Here is a 20,749-nt window from a genome sequence, read left to right on the forward strand (position 1 = left end):
CATGGATTGTCTTAGGACAGGTTTTTGTTCTATTCCACACTTGGTACAATTTTATTTACTGTGAGACCTGGCTAAGTAGGTGGAGTCGGTTTGGCAGAGATGTGTGGAACCTGCCTGGAAATGGTGGGCATTTATGGACACATATTTGGCCTGGGGCTCAGGAGCTTTGTAGCCCAGCGATCCAAGATACAATTTGCCTTGGCGAACAAATTGCCCCACCTACTTGGTGTTGTGTGGCACTGAGTGAGGGGGTGAACCAGGGAGGTTTCCCATCCCACTTACATGTAGCCGAGAAAGGGGAGCTGGAATCCAAACTATCACTTTGCCTAGCAGAGTGGTTCATGCAAAAAGCAGGCTAGTTGCCTGTGGAGAAATCTAACCCAATTCCTTCACATTACACTTGCAGATTTTGCAGTGGGAAACTGCTGGTGTGAATTAAAAAGGTTCTTGTTCTACTCAAGTTCTGGTATCCATGCCATTTTTTCATACCTTCTCTTTGCTGCTGCAATATATTATATATTCCTATTCTAATAACGATGAAGCAAACTGCACATCTTGAGCTCCTCAAAGCATTACTTTCTTTTTTTAGCAAAAGAGCCTATAAAAAAGAGAAGCAAACACAGCAGGCTATTTTTTAGATTAGATTACTATATAACAACCTCTGTGGGCCTGCCTTTGAGGACTCTGAATCATCAAATGTTTCAGAAAAATTATTAAGTAGTTGTTAACGTGAAGAAATATTGCTAGTGCATAAGGACTGCCCTCAAGACTGGTTTGTTTCTACATTCGATGAAGAATTCTAGTTTTGATCTATAAAGCCCTAAATGGCCTGAAAATAAGTTTACCAAATTATGATTACAGACACTTGTTATATCATTATTACACAAGTGCTCTACAAGCTTCCCTTATTAGTATTAACAAGAGGTCTCAACTAAAAGTAGTTAGTTTCACTTTTAAATCCAGAAGAATCCCCATATGAGTCCAGCAAAAAAAAAACTCTGGAAGGACAGCTGATCGATTCAGAGGGGAATGAGGTTTTTACTTATGGTACCCAAGAACTGAAATCTCTTCATCATTGTCTGATATTAGCCAGACAGCAAAGCCAATTCTTTTTCAACTGGCTTCTTCAGAATAACAAGGATTAAATTAATTTCTGCTGTGGTTTGTTTGTCAACTTTTACTCATCTAGTTTTGCTTGTTATCATATTGTATTTGTCTTACACATGCATATTATTCTTGCAGTGTGTTCATTTATGTCCATGGAACAAGCTCCCCACTGAGGCGTGACTGGTCCAAATTTTGTCATTTTTTCAGCACCAAATTTATATGGCCCTCTTTTCCAAGGCCTTAAAAGACTTGCTTGCCTCCCACCCCATCTGAGTGGTATTACCCATCTCTGTTGTAAGTTGCGAAGTCGTGTCCAACCCATCGTGACCCCATGGACAACATTCCTCCAGGCCCTCCTGTCTTCTACCATCCCCCAGAGTCCACTCAAGCTCACACCAACTGCTTCAGTGACTCCATCTAGCCACCTCATTCTCTGCCGTCCCCTTCTTCTTTTGCCATCTATTGTTCTCAGCATTAGGCTCTTCTCCAGCAAGTCCTTCCTTCTCATTAGGTGCCCTTCTTTGGGATCAGAATGTAAACTGACCTTTTCCAATCCCGTGGCCACTGTTGAGTTTTTCAAATTTGCTGGCATATTGAGTGTAGCACCTTTACTGCATCTTCTTTTAAGATTTTGAATAGCTCAGCTGGAATGCTGTCACCTCCACAAGCTTGGTTGTTGCTCAGACTTCCTAAGACCCATTTGACTTCACATCCAGGATGTCTGGCTCGAGGTCAGTGACCACCCCATCATGGTTTTCAGGGACGTTAAGCTCTTTCTTGTATAGGTCTTCTGTGTAATCTTGCCATCTCTTCTTAATTTCTTCTGCCTGTTAGGTCCCTGCCATTTTGGTCCTTTATCATGCCCATCTTTGCATGAAATGTTCCTTTCATATCTCCAATTTTCTTGAAGAGATCTCTGGTCCTCCCTATTCCATTGCTTTCTTCTATTTCTTTGCACTGTTCATTTAAGAAGGCTCTCTTATCTCTTCTGGCTATTCTCTGGAATTCTGCATTCAGTTGGGTGTATCTTTCTCTTTCTCCCTTGACTTTCACTTCCCTTCTTTCCTCAGTTATTTGTAAAGCTTCCTCAGACAGCCATTTTGATTTCTTGCATTTCTTTTTCTTTGGGATGGTTTTAGTTGCTACCTCTTGTACAATCTAGTGTTTCTAAAAAGGCTGATTTGTTACTGTATTTTTTCACAGTTTTAAAGTTTTTAATGTTTCTGCTTTTCTGATTCGTATTGGATTTTTATTGTCTATTTTTGGATTGTTGTAAACCACCCAGTGCACTTTGGCTGTGGGTGACACGATAATGATGTGTACTGCTATTATTATGTCTGGTAATACTGTAAACTGCGCTGAATACTTTGTGAAAAGGTGGGGTCTAGGCCAATAATTATACAATAGTATTCTCTATGGAGCTACCTTTTCCCATACAACCTTTTCCAGCTATTTAAATTTTAATTAGAGGTCTAGCCACAGTGATAATCAAGGTGGTTATCACAGATACAACTTCCATAGTAGCAGGCTCCACATCTGAGGAATTCCCATTGAATATCCATTAGACTGACAGGAATTAAGCACCAGGTTTTAAAACAGTTCTATTCAGCTGATCATTGACTGTCCATTAGTGTGATTTGTCTACTTAAATCCTGACGATGCTTTATAAATGTTGACTGCATTCTCTTGTGATTATTTTATTGTGTTCATCTTTAAAATACTTGAATTTTAAATTGTTGAGGGGCAACTGCTAATGTAAGTTACATTGTTACTGGCTTGCCAATTAATGCTGTTGGCATTGTGCTAGAGTAGTTCATGTTAGCACAGTGTAACTTACACTGACAATCGCACCCTGCTGGATACTGCCTGTTGTTTTATTTTGCGATATATTGATTTTAATTCATACTGTGATCATCATGGCAAAAAATGAGACATAAATACTTAAATGCTTGAACATGTAAATACATAGACATAACGAACAATGTAGAACACCTACAGCCAGCTTCTGTAGACTTTCCAACATTTCATTCTGATCTTTGAAGTCAGTTGTATGAATACTGTTCAGGGCATCCTCCTTTTCAGTAAGCCATGTGTCAAAGAGACTCTAAAAATAAGAATATTGTTTAGTAAAAGCATATTGAAAAAGATGTTGGTGCAAAGAACAAATGGTTAATATTTCCCACCTGCTCATCAGTAAATTGCAGCCATTTTCGAAGAACATCTTGGAGAAGGTACCAACGATCTTCTGTCCATCTGCAAATGGCTGCCCAACGGTTTCCTAAATGCTTTAAGAGAAATCATGAAAAATCAATAAATGTTGTTATATTGACTTATATACAAAATATTATCTGCCATTCAATACTGTTGAGAAAATAAAATGTAACCTTTCCATTAATCTTTTACAACCCACTGTAAGACTATAAAATGTACCACAGATGAATGTTATATTCTTGTTTGATGAAGCAAAGTACATAGTTGGGATTATACACATATGTAATACTTAAACAGCTATTTTAGTATGTGTAGTCTATTAAATTATATATGCAAATGTGATCACTGATGAAGTTTAGGATGTTGAAAACCTCAAGAAGAAGAGATAACCATCAGTTAATCTTTTCTATTTCATAGGTTACCATCTTTTTATAGCATTCAACATTAAGTTCCTCTATAGCTAGAGAAATCTACCAACTTAAAAACTCACTGAAGCACACTCTAATCACTAAAGTAAAAACTAGCTTAGTTTTCAAGTCAGTTTGTACATTTTATTCCAGAAACATTTATATGACTCACTGGAGTATAATGAAAAAACAGACATCAAGTTTATAGTGGGGGCCTGAAACAACCTGCCATGTGATCAGAAAATCTCCAGCTGCTGGTAACACTTATTGATTCCACAATAGGCTACAGCCAGCCAAAGAACCATATTTCAGCTATCCCTGCAGAGAGACCTGCCTGCTCACTGTCTGGCAATGCAAGCAATATAAGACAACCAGAAGGGTATTGCTGTGACTTCCTTGTCACTCTCTGGTACTGAGCAAAGAATCCTTTCACTTCGGGAAGGTGGTGATACAGAAAAGGCATGGAATGTGGCTCTTCAGCTTACAGAGCTAGTGAGAAGCCCTTAGCCAGAAGCTGCTGACTACATGGAGGCTCTTTTTCAATTTTCTTGGCTATAAGTAGCTGGTTCATATCATCTTGCAACATTCAGTCAAAATTGGGGCAGAAGGGTTTAATATTCATTCTCATAACATCTTGTTTGCAACAAAGCCAATTCATACATTCAGGGAATATTCAGCGCTGAGGAAGGAAAAGCTCATTCTGAGGGAATCTGACTGGAAGATCTTGTGAGGTATTGACTGGGGCAGAGTTCAGGGAAATCTAGTCTGAGGGACAAGTTCTTGAACATTGTTTGTTAGGGGAACACTGTCTTACTTGTTTGGAATGCTAACCCAGAATATTTAATTAAGTATATTTAAACAGCCCCTTGCTATTACTTGAAGCATAACATTCTGTTGCCTTGTTTATATAATTGCCTTAATATCTTCATTTTCTACCTAATCAAGTACAGAGAACAGAAATATGGAAAACTCAAGAGATGTATATATGTTGTGTATTGCAATTACATTTTATACTTCACTCTAGTGCTACTATCCTATAAAATCAATTTCTTTGCCCCTGATTTTTATAATACAGCAATTCATGTCCATATATTGTAGTCTCCTCCGAAAAAGGTTTTTTTAATACTCAAATTGATTCTGTTTCCTAAAGGGAAATATATATTCTTTGTTCTTAGCATTGCAGTAAGAGCTCCATACTTCTGCCTATATACCCTGTGATCTATCTTTAGAAATGTTCTCCATTAATCTAGCAACCAGTACCAAGTCAAATGATACAAGGTCACTTAGACTTGCATTTGCTTTGATATATTTCCCAATTTGCATGCTGGAAAAAGTTTCACATGCTACAGCAAATCAAAACAAGATAAAAGTGTGTTTGAAAATTAGCATTATTTCAAAGAGAAGCAAGAATTACACTGCTTTGAGAATCACATATCAACAGTTTGACAAGATGCAAGTGTTGAAGCAACTGGAATGATCGAATAAGTATCCTGACAGAGAATTACAATGGTGAATAGCAATCATTAATAACAGGTTTCAGGAGCATTTCTATTCAAGTAATTTTTCACCAAAAGGCACTAATGATTCTAAATGTAGTCTTATCTGTTTTTATGGACTGTTGTAAACTGCACAGAGAATTTCAGCAGTGGGTGCTATAGGAATAATGATATTAGGATTCACAGCTGGGACACGCGCTGCCAGAGACAAGACTAGTGCAACACAGGCACCAGAACAACTGAACTTCAGGAAACATAGGGTCCAAAAGGAGGATTTAATGGAAGGTCCAAATCATAGCCATGGTACAGGCGAAAGTCAGGCACCAGAAGAATACATGAAGGTAAAACAAGGAAATGGTCAGGAACAAGCCAAGGGTCATGAACAAGGAAGATAAGCAGAGATGTAGGTACCTTAGATAAGGTAACAAGGCAGAAGACACAGGATGGCAAGATACAGGCAAGAACAGATGCAGCAAAGGCCAGGTGCTGAGGCCATTTCTGGACAAAAGAGCTTGCTCTTATATAGCCTTTCCTCCAGGACTCCCAGCTGGTGCTTCTCAGAAGAATGTGAGCTGTGGCAGTGGTTGTTCTGGTTCTAACAACCAGAGCAGCCCATCTCCTGACAAATAGTAATAATACTTTCTAAACTGACTTAATTAGGCTAAACAAGATTCTAAAGCATCTATGCATAGCCAAATCTGACGTAGACACAGAATAATCAATGTGTTTGCTACAATTTCAGATTAATCAATACCACCTGTATGACTGAACCAAGGTTCATTCTTCCAAAACTCTGTCAATTCCTTTGCTGCCATGTTGCTAAATACCATTTAATACATAGCATGCCAATATCATCCTAGTCACAGTGCAATCCCTGCTTGGCTTGTGTTGCCCATAGGACTGTTTGAGAAAGAAAACTCCTCAACAATTAGTTGAAAAAACGGTGCAGAAGTAGCATCAGGAAAAAAGCTGGCAGTGAAGAGGAATGGAATAAAGTAAACATTTGTATGATTTAGATTTTGGCAGAGAAATGTTTGCAGACTCTTAGCATTGTTTATTTACTAGGAAATTATTTATACCTATATTTCTCATCCAGAAGCTAAATCACTCATAACTGCTTGCTATACAATACAGTTCCTCCCCCCATACACACACCTAACTAAAAACCCCATAAAAACAATCACAGTAGTCAATAATAGTGCTAAAGTACAGTTGTACTTTGTCTCATGAATGTCTTGCTTCACAACCAAATCAGGTCATGAACAAAAATTCCATGAAAATATTGACTTGGGTCGCAAACTCTGCATTGGGTGGCGACCCAGATCGCAGCCATCTCCCCACCCCTGAGTGGGGAGATGGCCACGATCGCAGTTGCGTTCATGCAGGGAAGACATACGTGATCATGGGCGCACTCCTACAGGAAAGACAGGTACAATCTCGGCCATTTCCCCTCCCCACAACTAGCACGATCGTGGCCATCTCCCCACCCCCCGAGTGAGGAGATGGCTGTGATTATGCTGGGGGCAGGGGAGGGAGATGACCGAGATCATGCCCATCTCTCACTTCCCCAGTGCGCCTCCCATCTGCACCCGTCTCTCCCTTCCCCTGCGCGCCCGTGATCGCACCCATCTCTCCCCACATCCCCCAGTGCGCTTGGATGATGAGCGTGTGCAGGGATGACACGCGCGATCTTGGTCATGCTGGGGGCAGGGGCAGGGAGATGGCTGCACTTGTGCTTGGGGAGGGGGAGATGGTCATGATCTTTATTGTTCTTTGTCACTTTGCTTCACATTTTTCTGATTTAAACCTTATTTACATTGAACTTTATGGGGAAATTTAACTTGGCTCACAACCAATTTGGGTCATGACCAAAGTCCTGGAATGGATTAAGTTTGTGAGCCAAGGTACCAGTGTAATTCTGAAAAAAAGATCAAAATACCTGCAAGAAAGAGACAATTATTGACACTCATAAGTCAAGTCAAATTGAAAAGTTTTCTAGAGAGTAGTGAAATGCCATCAAAATGGTCATTAAAAAGGTGTATGCAGTTACTCTCATTCTACAAATCGCATTCTTAAACGATGGAGTTGGACACACAAGAAGGATGACCTAAGTGGACAGACAGAACATCCAGTCCTTTATGAATTTTAGGTCAAATTAATTTAGTGCTTTAAAACTCATGAATGCCCAATAACTGGAATTGTAACAGGAATAGCCAAGCAGCCACTGCAGTTGATTCAAAAAGTGGGTTACACATTACCCAAACTTGAAGTCAAAACTTTAGTTCAATCTTCCCAAACCTAGTAATTTTGACATGTTCAGCTCTCATCAATCCTAGCTAGAAACTCCAATGATCCATTTTGTATCATATGAAGCACAACAGCTGGGCAAAGCTGGTGTAGATATTGCTTTCTGTATAAGCTAAAGTTTCCAAATGATTTTCAAGGGTAACCTCAATACTGTAATCCTGATGTAACTAAGGCATATGTGAGGCTATGGTCATCTCAGACTTACCTAGAAACTGATGCAGTTGGAACATCAACTGACTTTGGCCAGACACACTTGGCCATAGCCATTACTCTGGGAGCCCAGGAACAAGGTGGGGTTCCATAGTAGTCCCAAACTGTGAATTTGACTATCAAGAGCAAAACAGGTTGAAACCCAGTCTGAATGAGGGGATCTTCTGACCAAGATTACTTCACTCTTGTCTGGATTCAGTATGAATTGCTGTATCCACATGCAGTCTGCCATTGCTCCTAGACACTTTTTCATGATTTTACTCTCTTCACCAAATAGATAGAAACTATTTTACCCACATACTTTTGATAACATGTTGCAAATCTCTGTCATATTTCATGCAATATTTAGCAAAAATATTAAAGGCCACAGTCATCATGGAAGAACTCTCATTAAGGAACCTGTACAGGATTTCATTTCTACAAAACACTCACACAGTGTGGATATTGTCCCTCCCCATTTCCTCACAGAGAAAGAAACATATGACTATTATTTAGTGACAGTTACTGGAAAGTTCTGCAAAATATTTCTGGCTCCTACCCTCACAAGTTCCCCCCTCCACCCCAGAGGTAAGTTTACTATAGGTCTTGCAGGAAGACTGAGCAGGATTACAAAGCCTGCACTAGTTTTCATCCTCCTTGCTACCCAGGCAGAAAAGACTGGGTGGTGAGGAATATCAGCATGTGCAGGTTAGTGGAAGATTATTGACTAAGTAGTAGGTTGAATGGTTGATATATTAGAGCAGTAGTAGGAATGAGGTAGTCAGTGTTCAAGGAAGAAGCTGTGAGTGAGCTTGAAAAATCTGTGGGAGGCTGGAGTAATGGCAGCTGCTACCTCTCCTCTTGGCCTGTGCCACCTGTATGCCATGTGTCTGTCTATGACAAGGCCAGTGTCAGCACTGACTGTACTAGGAAGTCAGGGGCACCAGTAGGTGGTGGGTTTTTTGCTGATGTGTAGACCAGAAATATGCAAATCACTATTCAAGTGCTTGTATTCTTTTCAGAAATAGTAGACAAACATATGCTCTGTTCAGAGAAGGGTAAGATGGCCCTGATTTATTTATTTTTTCACCCTGGCAAGGTGGTGTTGCTACACTGCTGTTTAAGACTCTAAATGGGATAATAGATATCTCTGGAACATCAGCTATTCTAGGCAGACTGATTCAATCTTTACTTATTTTATTATTTTGCACTTCAACTTTTCTTTTGAAGAGACATGCCTTCAGTATGCCCAAGGCATGGAAGGAAACTGCATAGCACAGTAATTCAATCAACATGCTACATATACATTTTTTAAAAAATGAAGATTCTATACCACTCATGTTATTGCAACAAGGAAAGTTGGCAACTTATCTTGGCTGGGTTGCTTTTTTGTTTTTGTTTTGGCTTCATGACACAAATTATTTAACTAATTAACTAAAACAGTTAATTTGAAAATCAGCATGCACTTTTTCAATCACAAAATGATGCCCTATACAATGTGTGCTATTCTGCTTCAAAAAAAGTATTAATAATTACCTGAAGCTGATATTCTAATGCAGCTGTAGCTTTGTCTCCACTAGCTTCATCTACTACAACCACCATATGAGTGAGTGAATTAACCTTGACTTGTTCTTGTTCTAGGTCTTCTTGAAGAGCCTATGACAAAAGAAAAAACAATGTTGGTGGTGTGAAAAAATTTAGCCCAAGGATGGCCTTTCATGAATGCAGTTTACTAGAATATGAGAGAGAGAGAGACTTATTGTGAGTATAACTTGCCAAAAGCTTTTACTAAAATATATGTACCTCAAACAACTCAAACCCATACTGAGACTCAACAAAACTGAGGAGTCACAAATTATAATCACATGAATACTGCAATATTTGAGTCCTTTCTATAGTCATTACAGTACAGGTGGACAATTTTTGTCACTCCAGGTACGCTGGTCTACAGTTTCCATTGTCTCTCACCATTGGCTCTGCTGGCTAGGGCAATAAATGTGTGAGAAATTCATTTCAGATTGTTTTTGCTCTGGATCTACCTAGTAGGCACCTCCTGGACTTAACATGGACTTGCGCGTAATCTGCAGTCAGAGTCTTCACAGTTCCAAAATTACAATATAATTTCCAGAACATGTTTGACAGCATGTATAATATGCATGAGAAGGTGTGTACTTTTGAAAAATTAACACAAATATGCTTTAATCAATGGCAGAACACTGTATACATTTCAAAGATGCTTACAACTGATGCATACATATGGAATATCTATGCATGAAATACAGATAGACATTCATGTAAAAACAAAAAGAATTGTAATCTGCTACAGACTTGACTAACAACAAACGTCAACATAAATTTGGAGAACTTTCTTGAGTTTTAGCAATACACACAGGACTTATAGGAGTTTCAGGGCTGGACTACACATTGCCTATACCTGCAAATAGGGCTCCTGTTCACAGTGCATAAGTAAGGGCATTGTAAGGGCTCAGTACAATTGCATTCAAACAACGGGGCACCTTTTCAGGTGCATTTTCTTTGCGGCATGGATATGAAGATATACTTATTACCTGTTACTTTAACAGTAAGCCTCTTTCCTCTCTTCAACATTCAGCAAGTAGACTTAGTGGGTGTTTTTAATGTGTTTTATGCTGATGGCTATATTAGTGGTCAAATAATTATGTCCATAGAAGAGTGAACAAAAAAGCTTGCTTGGTGAAAACAAGCACTCTCTTTAATATAACATACTAAGTCCTGATGCATTTTGAGCATTTTTAATAACATGCCATTTGAAAGATTTTCCAAAAACAATTCTTCAGGCAAAAATAGTTTTTCTTAATGCTCATGAATATAGCAATAATTAGCCTGCATTGATTTATCAGAAGATAAGTTTATTTTTTTACTGAATTAGAAGATGGAAGCTAACTTGTCCATTTCTCAAACCCTTTAACCAATGGGGTGTGAAATACCAAAAGGAGCAGCAGAACAGTTAAAAAAGAACTTTTCCACTGTCAATTTTTGGAGAGAGCTGGGGAAGAGAATATCAATTCAGGAACTTTTCTCCTTCAAAAAGCAAGCAGTAATTGCACGTAGAGCCCAAAACAATATGCAACAATTCATTTGGAAAATCTCATCTTATTTCTCTTTCAAAATTTTCATCTCTAAAACAAATGACACCATGCAGACATTAAAATCAATGGATTTCCAACCAGCTGGTGCATTTTGACTGCTGTCTATGGACAGCCACAGAACCGTAACCCAGTTTATAAGCCTAAAGGAGTTGGGCCTCTCCTAGAATGCATCATCATTTCCAGTAGTGATGGCAAAAACAACTGAAAAACAACTGAGATGTATATGCCTAAGGAAATGGCAGATTTACAAAGCAAGCTTTCCTATTTCTATTTCCCCTCCAATGCCCTTACATTTCCTCCTATCAAACTAGGTTACAACTGAAGCATCAGACTACTTCATAAAGGAATTACCTGTATCTTCCCACAGGTGTTAATAAAAATTACAGCACAAAAATAGTAAAATCAAATTTTGCCAGGATTGGAAAAATGGCTGCTTTCCTATAGTAGCTCATCAGTGTTACAATGCATCAAAGGAAGACAAACCATGCAAGAAAAAATATCACTACTCTAATTTAACTGTTCAGATTCCTTGCCCTAAACCAGCATGGGCAGACCTGTATGAAGCTGCATGAAATCAAGAATTTCAAAGATTGCAGGGGGTGGGGGAGGAGAGAAAGATTTGGCACTACCAAGGGAACTTAACATGTTGATTGGAATACAACACAAGATTATATGCCAGAGAACACAGTAAAAGGGACTTATTTTGCATATAATCACCATATTTTCATTTCTAAGAAAAATTACATTCATATTGTGCTATGGAAATAAAGTTAGTGGCATCATCCCCTACCAGAAAGAGAAAAATACTCTAATCTCAAACATTTAAGGAGAGATGGTTTATAATATGACACAGAAGAATAGGACCTATTGAAACAAAGCAATATCACAATAATGACCCTGAATTCATTTGAAGATGGATTTGTTTGCAAAACATAAATCAATGAATTTATGCATTGATGAAAATCAAAGTGAGTGAAAAACTTCTAGCAAAATTCATGCATTCAGTACTTGTACAAAAGGGGGTGGGGGGAATGTTAGTTGAAAGTCTTAAGATTTAACTACTTCAAAGGGCATGTCTTGAGGGCAAGTCAAAATTACCACTTTGAACAAGTACCATTTTATTTCTTGTCTTCATGCATATAGCATTAAATCTGTCCTATTGTTCTTCATTATTGGCATTTTTGGTAACTGGATATGCATATCATCTCCCAGTCTCCTGAATATGTTTTCTGCACCAGCACAATCATCCCATGACAATTGGGTCAGTCTCCTGCCTCAGGTGGTGAACTGGAAGTTGTGTAGAATTGCACACTGCTCCCACTGCTGATCCACTGCCACCCATGAATCAACCAGAGAACTATGCCGATCGTTCTGCTCTGGTAAGCTGGGCTCTCTGGATTAGCTGCTTGCTCAGTGACAGAGTGTCCTCCCACTAGAGAAGAATGTCACAGATGAAACAGCAATCAGTTAGGTACTCTGGAATAGCTGAGGGTGGGCTGAGAGAGAACTTGATGTGGAGTTTGGCCCAGATGCCTGGCCATCTCCCTGGACACCTCTCCTCTGGGGCAGCTGCCTGGTTCTTGTGCTAACAAAACATTGATGGCTGCTCCAAAGTAAGACTATAAGGAGATCATCTGCAGCCAACCCTCTTGGGATCTCTCCAGCCAGCCAATGTAAATTTCTGAGAAAGAACATTTGGGCTACAATGGCAATATTGACAATCGCAGCAATGACAGTGGGGGTGCAGTGGAATAATAACCTTATGCCAAAGGCAAGGGATATGTGAGGGTGTCCATAGTCTTCTACAGGTATTCTTCTGTACTATCAGGATGTTAAAATCCAAGCTGTTTTCCTGGGCTCAGCAGTGAACTGCTATATCCCAGCTCATTAACTGAATTATCACTATTTTAGTGGCTTGCTTCCTCTATTTGGGTTAAGAAAGAGAAACAAAACATTAGGAGCTGAGCCAAGTGTAAAATTTGACAGATGAGGCAAATAATGTAGACTAAAAGTAACCATTAATGCAGCATTTACTTTCAAGGACAGAAGAATTAATCATCCTTTTGAAAAGGAAAATAAAAGGTTATAAAACACATGAAGGAGAAGTGAAGGAAAATAATCACGGTGATGGGAATAGATAACTGACCCAGGGAGAACAAGGCATCTCTTTCTTACATCTTTCTTTGAGCAGAAATGGCACTATCCAGTAACTTAAAACAATTCAGGAACCTAAGTTGTACCTACCTACTTGTACACTGTTTTAAAGGCTACTTCTTAATGAAGTGTTCCCACTGAAATGTAGGGGTGTAGAATAGGGTCAGAAATATGAGATAAAAATGCTGCGTCATTCAAAAACTAAACATGTTTTAATTGGTTTTCATTTTAGAGAATATATTTCCTGTCCATCTATTCTAAATATGCAACACACTCTAAAAAGTTTTTAAAAACTTAAAAACCAAAGCAATACAATTTATTTATTTATTTTTCAATTTATATCCTGCCTTTTTCCTACACAGGGCTCAAGGCAGCTTATATCTCCCCCTCCATCTTATCCACACAACAACAACCCTGTGAGGTAGGTTGGGCTGAGAGTCTGTGACTAGCCCATAGTCACCCAGTTGGCTCCATGGCTGAGCGGGGACTAGAACCCAGATCGTCTGAGTCCCAGTCCCACACTCTTAACCACTACACCACACTGGCTCTCAATGGGGTAAAAACAATAAAAAAACAAGGACATATGAAGCAGGTAAAGACAAAATGAGTTTGTATCATATGTTAATATGAACCAACGTTATTTGATGGTGGCTGGACAGCTCCAAGTACTCTTGGATGAATTGGATTTTCTAGATCCATTTCAGTTGGGTTTTTGGTTTTTTTCAGTTGGGTTTTGGGACACAGAATGCCTCGGTCTCCCTTGTATGATGACCTCTGCCAGGAGAGAAATGGAGAAGTGCAACCCTGTTGATTCTGTAGGACCTTTCAGCAGCTTTCAACACTATTGATCATGGTGCTTTTTTGGACAGGTTGGCATGAATGGGACTTGGAAGCACTGCAATGGTTCTACTCTCTTCTAGCCAACCATATCCAGAAGGTGGTGCTGGCCTACAGTTGCTATGCCACACGATAGTTGCACCGTGGGTTTCCACAAAGCTCTGTAGTATCTTCCATGCTGTTCAACATCTATGTGAAACTGTTAGGAGAGGTCATCAGGAGGTTTGGGCTGCAGTGTCAGCAATATGCAGACGATGCTCATCTCATTTACATCCAATCCAGGTGAGGCAGCCTTTGTGTTCATCCTGTGTCTGAACTTGATAATGGACTGGATGAAGGTCAGTAAACTGAAACTAAATCCAGACAAGAAGGAAGTGCTGTTGGTATGTGGTTTGTATGACAGGTTGAAGGGCCTTTACTCTGTCCTGAACAGAGTCACACTCCCCCTGAAGGACAGGGTCCACAGCTTGGGTGTGCTCCTGAACCTAAGCTAACCCTAGAGGCACAGGTCAGCTCAGTGGCTTGGGGCACCTTCCTTCAGCTGCAGAAAATTTATCAACTTAGCCCCTTTCTGAACACACAGAACCTGGCCACAGCTACCCGTGCACAGGTAACATCGAGATTAAACTACTGAAATGCATTTTACATGGGGCAGCCTTTGAAGATGGTCTGGCAAATTCAACTGGTCCAAACTCAGGCCACACACTTAGTAAAATGTGCCAGTTCATGGACCCATATAGCACTAATTCTATAAATTACATTGATATAAATTGCATTGGGAGGCAGTGGAAGTCCAGATCCAATTTAAAGTGCTTGTTTTAGCCTATAAATCTGGGTGACATGTCATGTAGTGACTTTTCAAAAAAATTCTTGGAAGTCTTTCACTACAGTTAAGAGCTCTAGATAGCTGATGTGCAGCATATATTTACTACCTGGCAAGAACTCTCCGGCTGTGAAGAAACAGCCCTACAATGAGATCAAGGAGTCCTGCTGATAAAGCATCTCACACCACTGAAAAATCATCGCAGACCACAAGCAACATGACCAACAGGGCATGGAGAGGGTACCTGCAATATATTGACTCATTTTGTATTAATATTAATTTTAATTTATATCTCCGTTAATGAGATAAATAAGGGAAGCCAGGGCAAGGGAACAGCAATGGGGCCAAACTCCAAAAGGGTAATCCAGTGTATAATTTTCTCAAATTTGTACAAAAAGACCCAGTCTTAGAAGGTAGAATGGCGCAATATACATAAAAAGCACATATTGAAAAAATTATATGTGAACATGGAGAAATAGTGAATGGCATTATTACTTTCCAAGAGGTATCAAAACTGGGAAAAAACCTAATAAAAGATAATGCACCTGTACTAGACAACTTTACAGCAACGTAAAATAATAGTATCACTTTAAAAAGCAATGAATGAAATTAACCAAGAGGACGCACTGCTACTATTACGGCAAGTGCATATAACATGGATACACAACAAAGGCAATTTATCCTACCATGCCATATTCCTATAGACCTATCACATTATTAACTATAGATTATAAACTCTTTATTCCAAAAATGTATAGAAAAACAGATTCATACAGACCAGACCAATTTTTGTACCAACAAGACTTATGAATGATAATGTTCAGTTTGTAATTAATGCAATCAAATTGAAGATGAAGGCAAAGATGAAGACGAGGCAGCAGCAGCAGTGACAAGGCACCATTTCTCTTTTAAGATGCTAAGAAAGAGTTTAATAATGTGTCTTGGTCCTTTGTATTGAAAAGTTTTCAATAATTTGACTTTGACTGTGGTCCAAGATTTATAGAAAGGATACAAGCAATTTATACAAAATAACATGGAAAATTTTTAATAAATGGAGTACTAACCAATAGTTTTCACATGGAAAAATGAACATGCCAAGGATGTCTATTATCACTTTTATTTAACCTTATTTTGGATATTTTATCTACAAAAATAAGACAAGCTGGAAAAATTAAAGGCCTGAAGGTAGACAGAGAAGAATATAAAATGAAATATTACCTTTATGATATAGTGCAGATGATTTTAAATCTGCACTTATTGATACAGTATATTATAGATCAGATAAAAATGGGTGTTTTTCTGGATACAAAGTTAATAAGAAAATGAAAATTATACTAAAGTTCTTAACAAAGCAAGAAGAGGAAACTAGATTTAAAAATTCAGGATGTGAAATAACTTCCAACTCTGTTAAGTACTTGGGAATAATTGTGACTGGCCATAATACATTTAAAGACAATTATAAAATAATATGGACGAAGACTCAAAAAGATCTTCATAAATTGTATAAACTAAAAGTGTCATGGTTGGGAAGAATTTTCATCATAAAAATGAATGTTTACCCAAATTAGAGTTTTAGTTTTAGATGTTAACAATTTTCATACAGGGTAAAAACCTTCAAGAATGGTAAAGGCAAACATGAAATATGTGGTAAAAAACTTTTGGAACTGGAAAAAATTATTACACACCAAAAAAACCCTATTATGACAAATTTATCAGCAATTTTTCCAATATATTACTGAAGCAGAACACATTAAAACAGGCATGATAAGTTGGATGCAGAATTTTGAGGAAGAAATATCTTTTTGTCAGTGGAAACTTTGGGGACAAAGGATAGAAAATTCACAGCACTAAGAAAATTGTTACAAAAGGGTTTTTGTAGGTATATTACGCAAAAGGTGAGAAAATGGATAACAATTATAATGGAAAGTGCTGGAATGTAAAGAAGTGGATGGGAGTTTTTGCAATATATGTGGTGGATATGCAATACAGTTAAACTTTTTTGGAAATAAATACAGAAAATATTTAAAATTAACTTTCCTATCAACACCAAAAATATGCTACTGAACATTGTACCAGAAACTCTGCCAAGGAATAGTGTAGAGTTATTTAAAGATATGATAATAGCAGCTAGAAATATAATGACATTAAAATGGAAAACAGAAGACTGCTCAACTAGAGAATACTGGAAAAATAAGCCAGATGGATAAGCATTAATGGCTTAACTAACTAGTTACATAAGCAGAAGACCAGCTAGAGAATTTTGTGATTAAAGGAAAGCTTATTATACACAATTTAATTTAATTATGTAAACAGGCTTTTAAAGTATCATTAGTGAGTTATAATTTTAACATAAATGTTTTGCTGTTATTTAAAATGTAAAAGGAATGGAAAATAAGTTAGTATTAAGAGCTATACATTAAAACAATTGCTCTAATTGTTGAGTTTCTCTTAAGTACTAATTATTTTAAGTAACCATAGAAGAGATGACTACTAACTTTTTGTGAAATCTTTCAAAATGCTTATTATATGAAAAACTCATACAAGATCCCTTGGAATTATTCTCCTTTACTTTTTTTTGTAGGGGAGGGTATTTTTTTCTGAGAAACTGGAAAAAAGAAGTTATATTTCAGAGGGAAAAGCCAGCAGAAATTTAATCTGTTTAGTCCCCAGTAAACTCAGTCTTAGGGGAAATATGCATTTAAGAGGAAAAAGCAAAAAAAAAACAACTTAACCAGGTTTAGTTTCCAGTAGGAACAAGCACAGCCTTAGAAAGGAAAAGCTGCATTTCAGAGATAAAGGCCAGGAGGAACTTAATCCAGTTTTGTTCCCAGTAGACTGAACTCAGTATTAAGAAGGGGGAAGATGCATTTCAGAGGGGAAAAACCCACCAGAAACTTAGTTCAGTTCTCGAAGATTAAATGCAGCCTTAGAAAGGAGGAACTACATTTTAGAGAGAAAAGCCAGCAGAACCTTAACCCAGTTTAGCTCCCCATAGACTAAATTCAGCCTTAGAAAGAAGATGATATATTTCAGAGGGATAAGCCAGCAGGACATAACCCAGTCTAGTTCTTGTAGACTAAACTTTGTCTTAGAAAGTGGAAGATACATGTTAGAGAGAAAAGCCAGCTCAAACTCAACACAGCTTAATTCCTATTAGACTAAATTGACCCTTAAAAGCATGGATCCTCAAACTATGGCCCATGGGACAAATCTGGCCTGCCATGGCCATCCATCCAGCCCCGTGCCGCCACTCACTGCCCGAGTGCGTGCTTGCTGCGTGGGCAGGGAGGCGGTGGCTTGCTCACTCAGAGATGGTCTCCGAACGAGCGAGCGAGCTGCCGCCACTGCCTGCCTCCCGTACGCAAGCGCTTGCGGGGAGGGGGTGACTTGCTCCCTCGGAGATGGTTCTGGACTCACTGGGAGATCTCCAACAAGCGAGCTACTGCCACGCACTCGATGGCACCTCACTGGCCTGTGCCCCCAGTCACCCCCACTTCACCGGCCCACGACAGTCACCGTAGCCTTTCAACTGGCCCCCTATTGAAAAAGTTTGAGGACCGCTGCTTAAAAGGATTTAGTTCTTAGCTATTCTCAATCTATCCTCAATCTATTCACTGATGTACTGACTACATCAGTACATTGAGTCTAATGTACTCAGTGTGGCTATGGTTTTCCCAGTTGCAATGTATTGCTGTGAAAGTTGGACCATAAGGAAGGCTGAGCACTGAAGAATTGAGGCCTTTGAATTGTGGTGCTGGAGAAGACTCCTGCGAGTCCCTTGGACTGCAAGGTGATCAAACTGGTCAGTCCTAGAGGAGATCAACACTGATTGCTCTTTAGAAGGTCAGATACTGAAGATGAAACTCAAATACTGTGACCACCTAATGAGAAGGAAGGACTCCCTGGAGAAGAGCCTCATGCTGGGAACAATAGATGGCAAAAGAAGAAGGGGACGGCAGAGGATGAGGTGGCTAGATGGAGTCACTGAACCAGTCAGTGTGAGCTTAAGTGGACTCCGGGGGATGGTGGAGGACAGGAAGGCCTGGAGGAAGGTTGTCCATGGGGTTGCGATGGATCGGACATGACTTTGCAACTAACAACAAACAACTCAGTGTGGAGCTGCAGCTTTCTGATCTTCATCTGTAGCATCCGAAGAAAATGTGGTGAGAGAACAGAGAGGAAATATTGGGCAGTAGCATTCTGCTCCTGCTGACAGAACTCTAATAGGTAGTTGGTTGGGGACTGGGCAGATTTAATCAATTGAATGGTTGTGCATAAAAGACTGTATTTCTTGGAGAAGACATTTTCAAAGAACTTGTGTGAAAGTTGTATCTAAAGATTAAGTGAAAAGCTAGTTGCACTTGTTGGAGAGGGTTCTGTAAAGGCATGGTTTTGAGGGGCTTGGAAACTGTGCTAAAGAGTTGCCCTCAAGATTTTCTGTTATGAAAGGCTGGGTTGTCAGCGATAGAAATAGAGTGATATCTCTGTGCCTTCTTGAGGGTGAGCAGTCTTCAGATTAATACCAAGATGATTAGTAATAGTAGAAATGAGCATAGTTGTATCATGGCATATTATGCTGGTGCTGGAGAGGTTCATTGGTACCAAGGCAATCAACTATTAGGAGAGTGGTAGAGTGCTAAGTAGAAAGGGCACCCTCTGAGATTTGAGATTATCCTGTGGGTTGTGGCCATCTAGGACTCAGAACTGGTATTGGTGGAAGTAGAAAAAATTGTGGAGTTGGAGATCTGGATAAGTGTGCCAAACATGCAAGACATTCTGGTTCAGCTTCAGCTTCAATTCAACAACTTGCTTTTTTTCATTTTGGTTCTGAGACTTGAGTACTTGGTGGTGGGCGGCGGGGGCGGGGGGGGTGTTTTGAAACAGATTTAGCCTGCTTGACTTGTTTTGCATTGACCATGAAAGTCAAAGGGATAGTCTTGAGCTATTGGTTCAAAAGGAAAGCAGAAGGTCTCAGTATTGACAATATGGATGTCCTGAAGCGGTAGGTTGAGTAGCAGCATACTCCATCAGTCTGGTTGAAGGGGAGGTAGCACCTTCCAGAGCGTAGATGAGACACTGTGCAAGAGCAAGTTTTGTATAGCTGTGTCTGTGACATTCAAGACCTGTTTCCCAAAAGCGTATTCTTGGAACTCATGGGAAACTTAATTTTTATACTTTTCTGCATTTCCGCATGTATCAATTTCCAAAATTTCTTCATTACTTCACAAGTCCACCACATATGATAGAAAGTCTCATCCACCCTGTTACATGCCCAGCTTTTGAATATAGTGCCAGAGAGCTTTCAAAGCATATGTCAGAATTATTTAAGTATAAGACAACTGCAGCAAGAATCACAATTGCCTTAAAATGGAAATCATTGAAGCCCCCAAAAATTGAAAAATGGAGAAAGAGTCTAGCAGAATATGCTATGATGGCCAAATTAAGTAATTATGTAAATAGAAGACCATTAGAAGCATCCAGTGATAAATGGAAATTTTACTATGCTCAGCATGATTAATGGGATCTGCGGAGAGTTTGGAAAAAGAAAAAAAGCAGTAGAGAATTTGAAGTGATTGGAAGAAGTGTTGTTGTATAGATTAAGGATTTCTTTTTTGATGAACTTTCTCTGTTGAAAGACAAGATGATGGATAGTTTTGGGGTGCTGAATGTATAGGTTGAATTCGTTTAAAATTCCCTTGTCAACTTTGTTCATTTTAGCTTGCTTTGTTCATTTTAGTTTGTTCTGTTTCACATTCTTTTTTGTACTTGTTTATGTTAAAAAATAAAAAACAACTTGTTTCTCGAGAAAGGCCTGGCGGTATAACCATCTATTCTTTCTAGTCTGTTTAGTAAAACCATTGCAATGGATCTCCCCAAGGCAAAGCAGGAACAGCATTGGGAGCACTTGAAGGCAGACTTGGAGGCCATGTACCCCTGAGAAGCAAGACAGAAAGAGTGAAAAATGGAGAGACAATATGATAGAAAAAATAGGGGAAAACATCCCTCCCCCATCACTTCAGAGAACAAGAGGAGAAAACTATATATATGAGAGGCTGTGAAGCAGTTTCCTAAAATAATGCTTGTTGCTCT

At 39.0% G+C, this 20,749-nt stretch overlaps 1 protein-coding gene across 7 annotated transcripts in view; it reads right to left on the reverse strand.

The window, feature by feature from the left end:
* The window catches only part of DMD (dystrophin), a 994,758-nt gene that overhangs the window by 685,311 nt on the left and 288,698 nt on the right, over nt 1-20,749 (reverse strand). For all 7 annotated transcript variants that reach the window (XM_044441365.1, XM_044441364.1, XM_044441363.1 and 4 more), the window contains 3 exons: nt 9,254-9,373; nt 3,291-3,392; nt 3,104-3,211 (listed from right to left, as the gene is read on the reverse strand). In XM_044441365.1, coding sequence (XP_044297300.1) covers nt 3,104-3,211; nt 3,291-3,392; nt 9,254-9,373 — 330 coding nt within the window. The remainder of the gene's footprint in view (nt 1-3,103; nt 3,212-3,290; nt 3,393-9,253; nt 9,374-20,749) is intronic.

This window comes from Varanus komodoensis, unplaced genomic scaffold, assembly GCF_004798865.1.
Source record: "Varanus komodoensis strain SLA01 unplaced genomic scaffold, ASM479886v1 scaffold4, whole genome shotgun sequence".
In the NCBI taxonomy this organism is placed as follows: domain Eukaryota; kingdom Metazoa; phylum Chordata; class Lepidosauria; order Squamata; family Varanidae; genus Varanus; species Varanus komodoensis.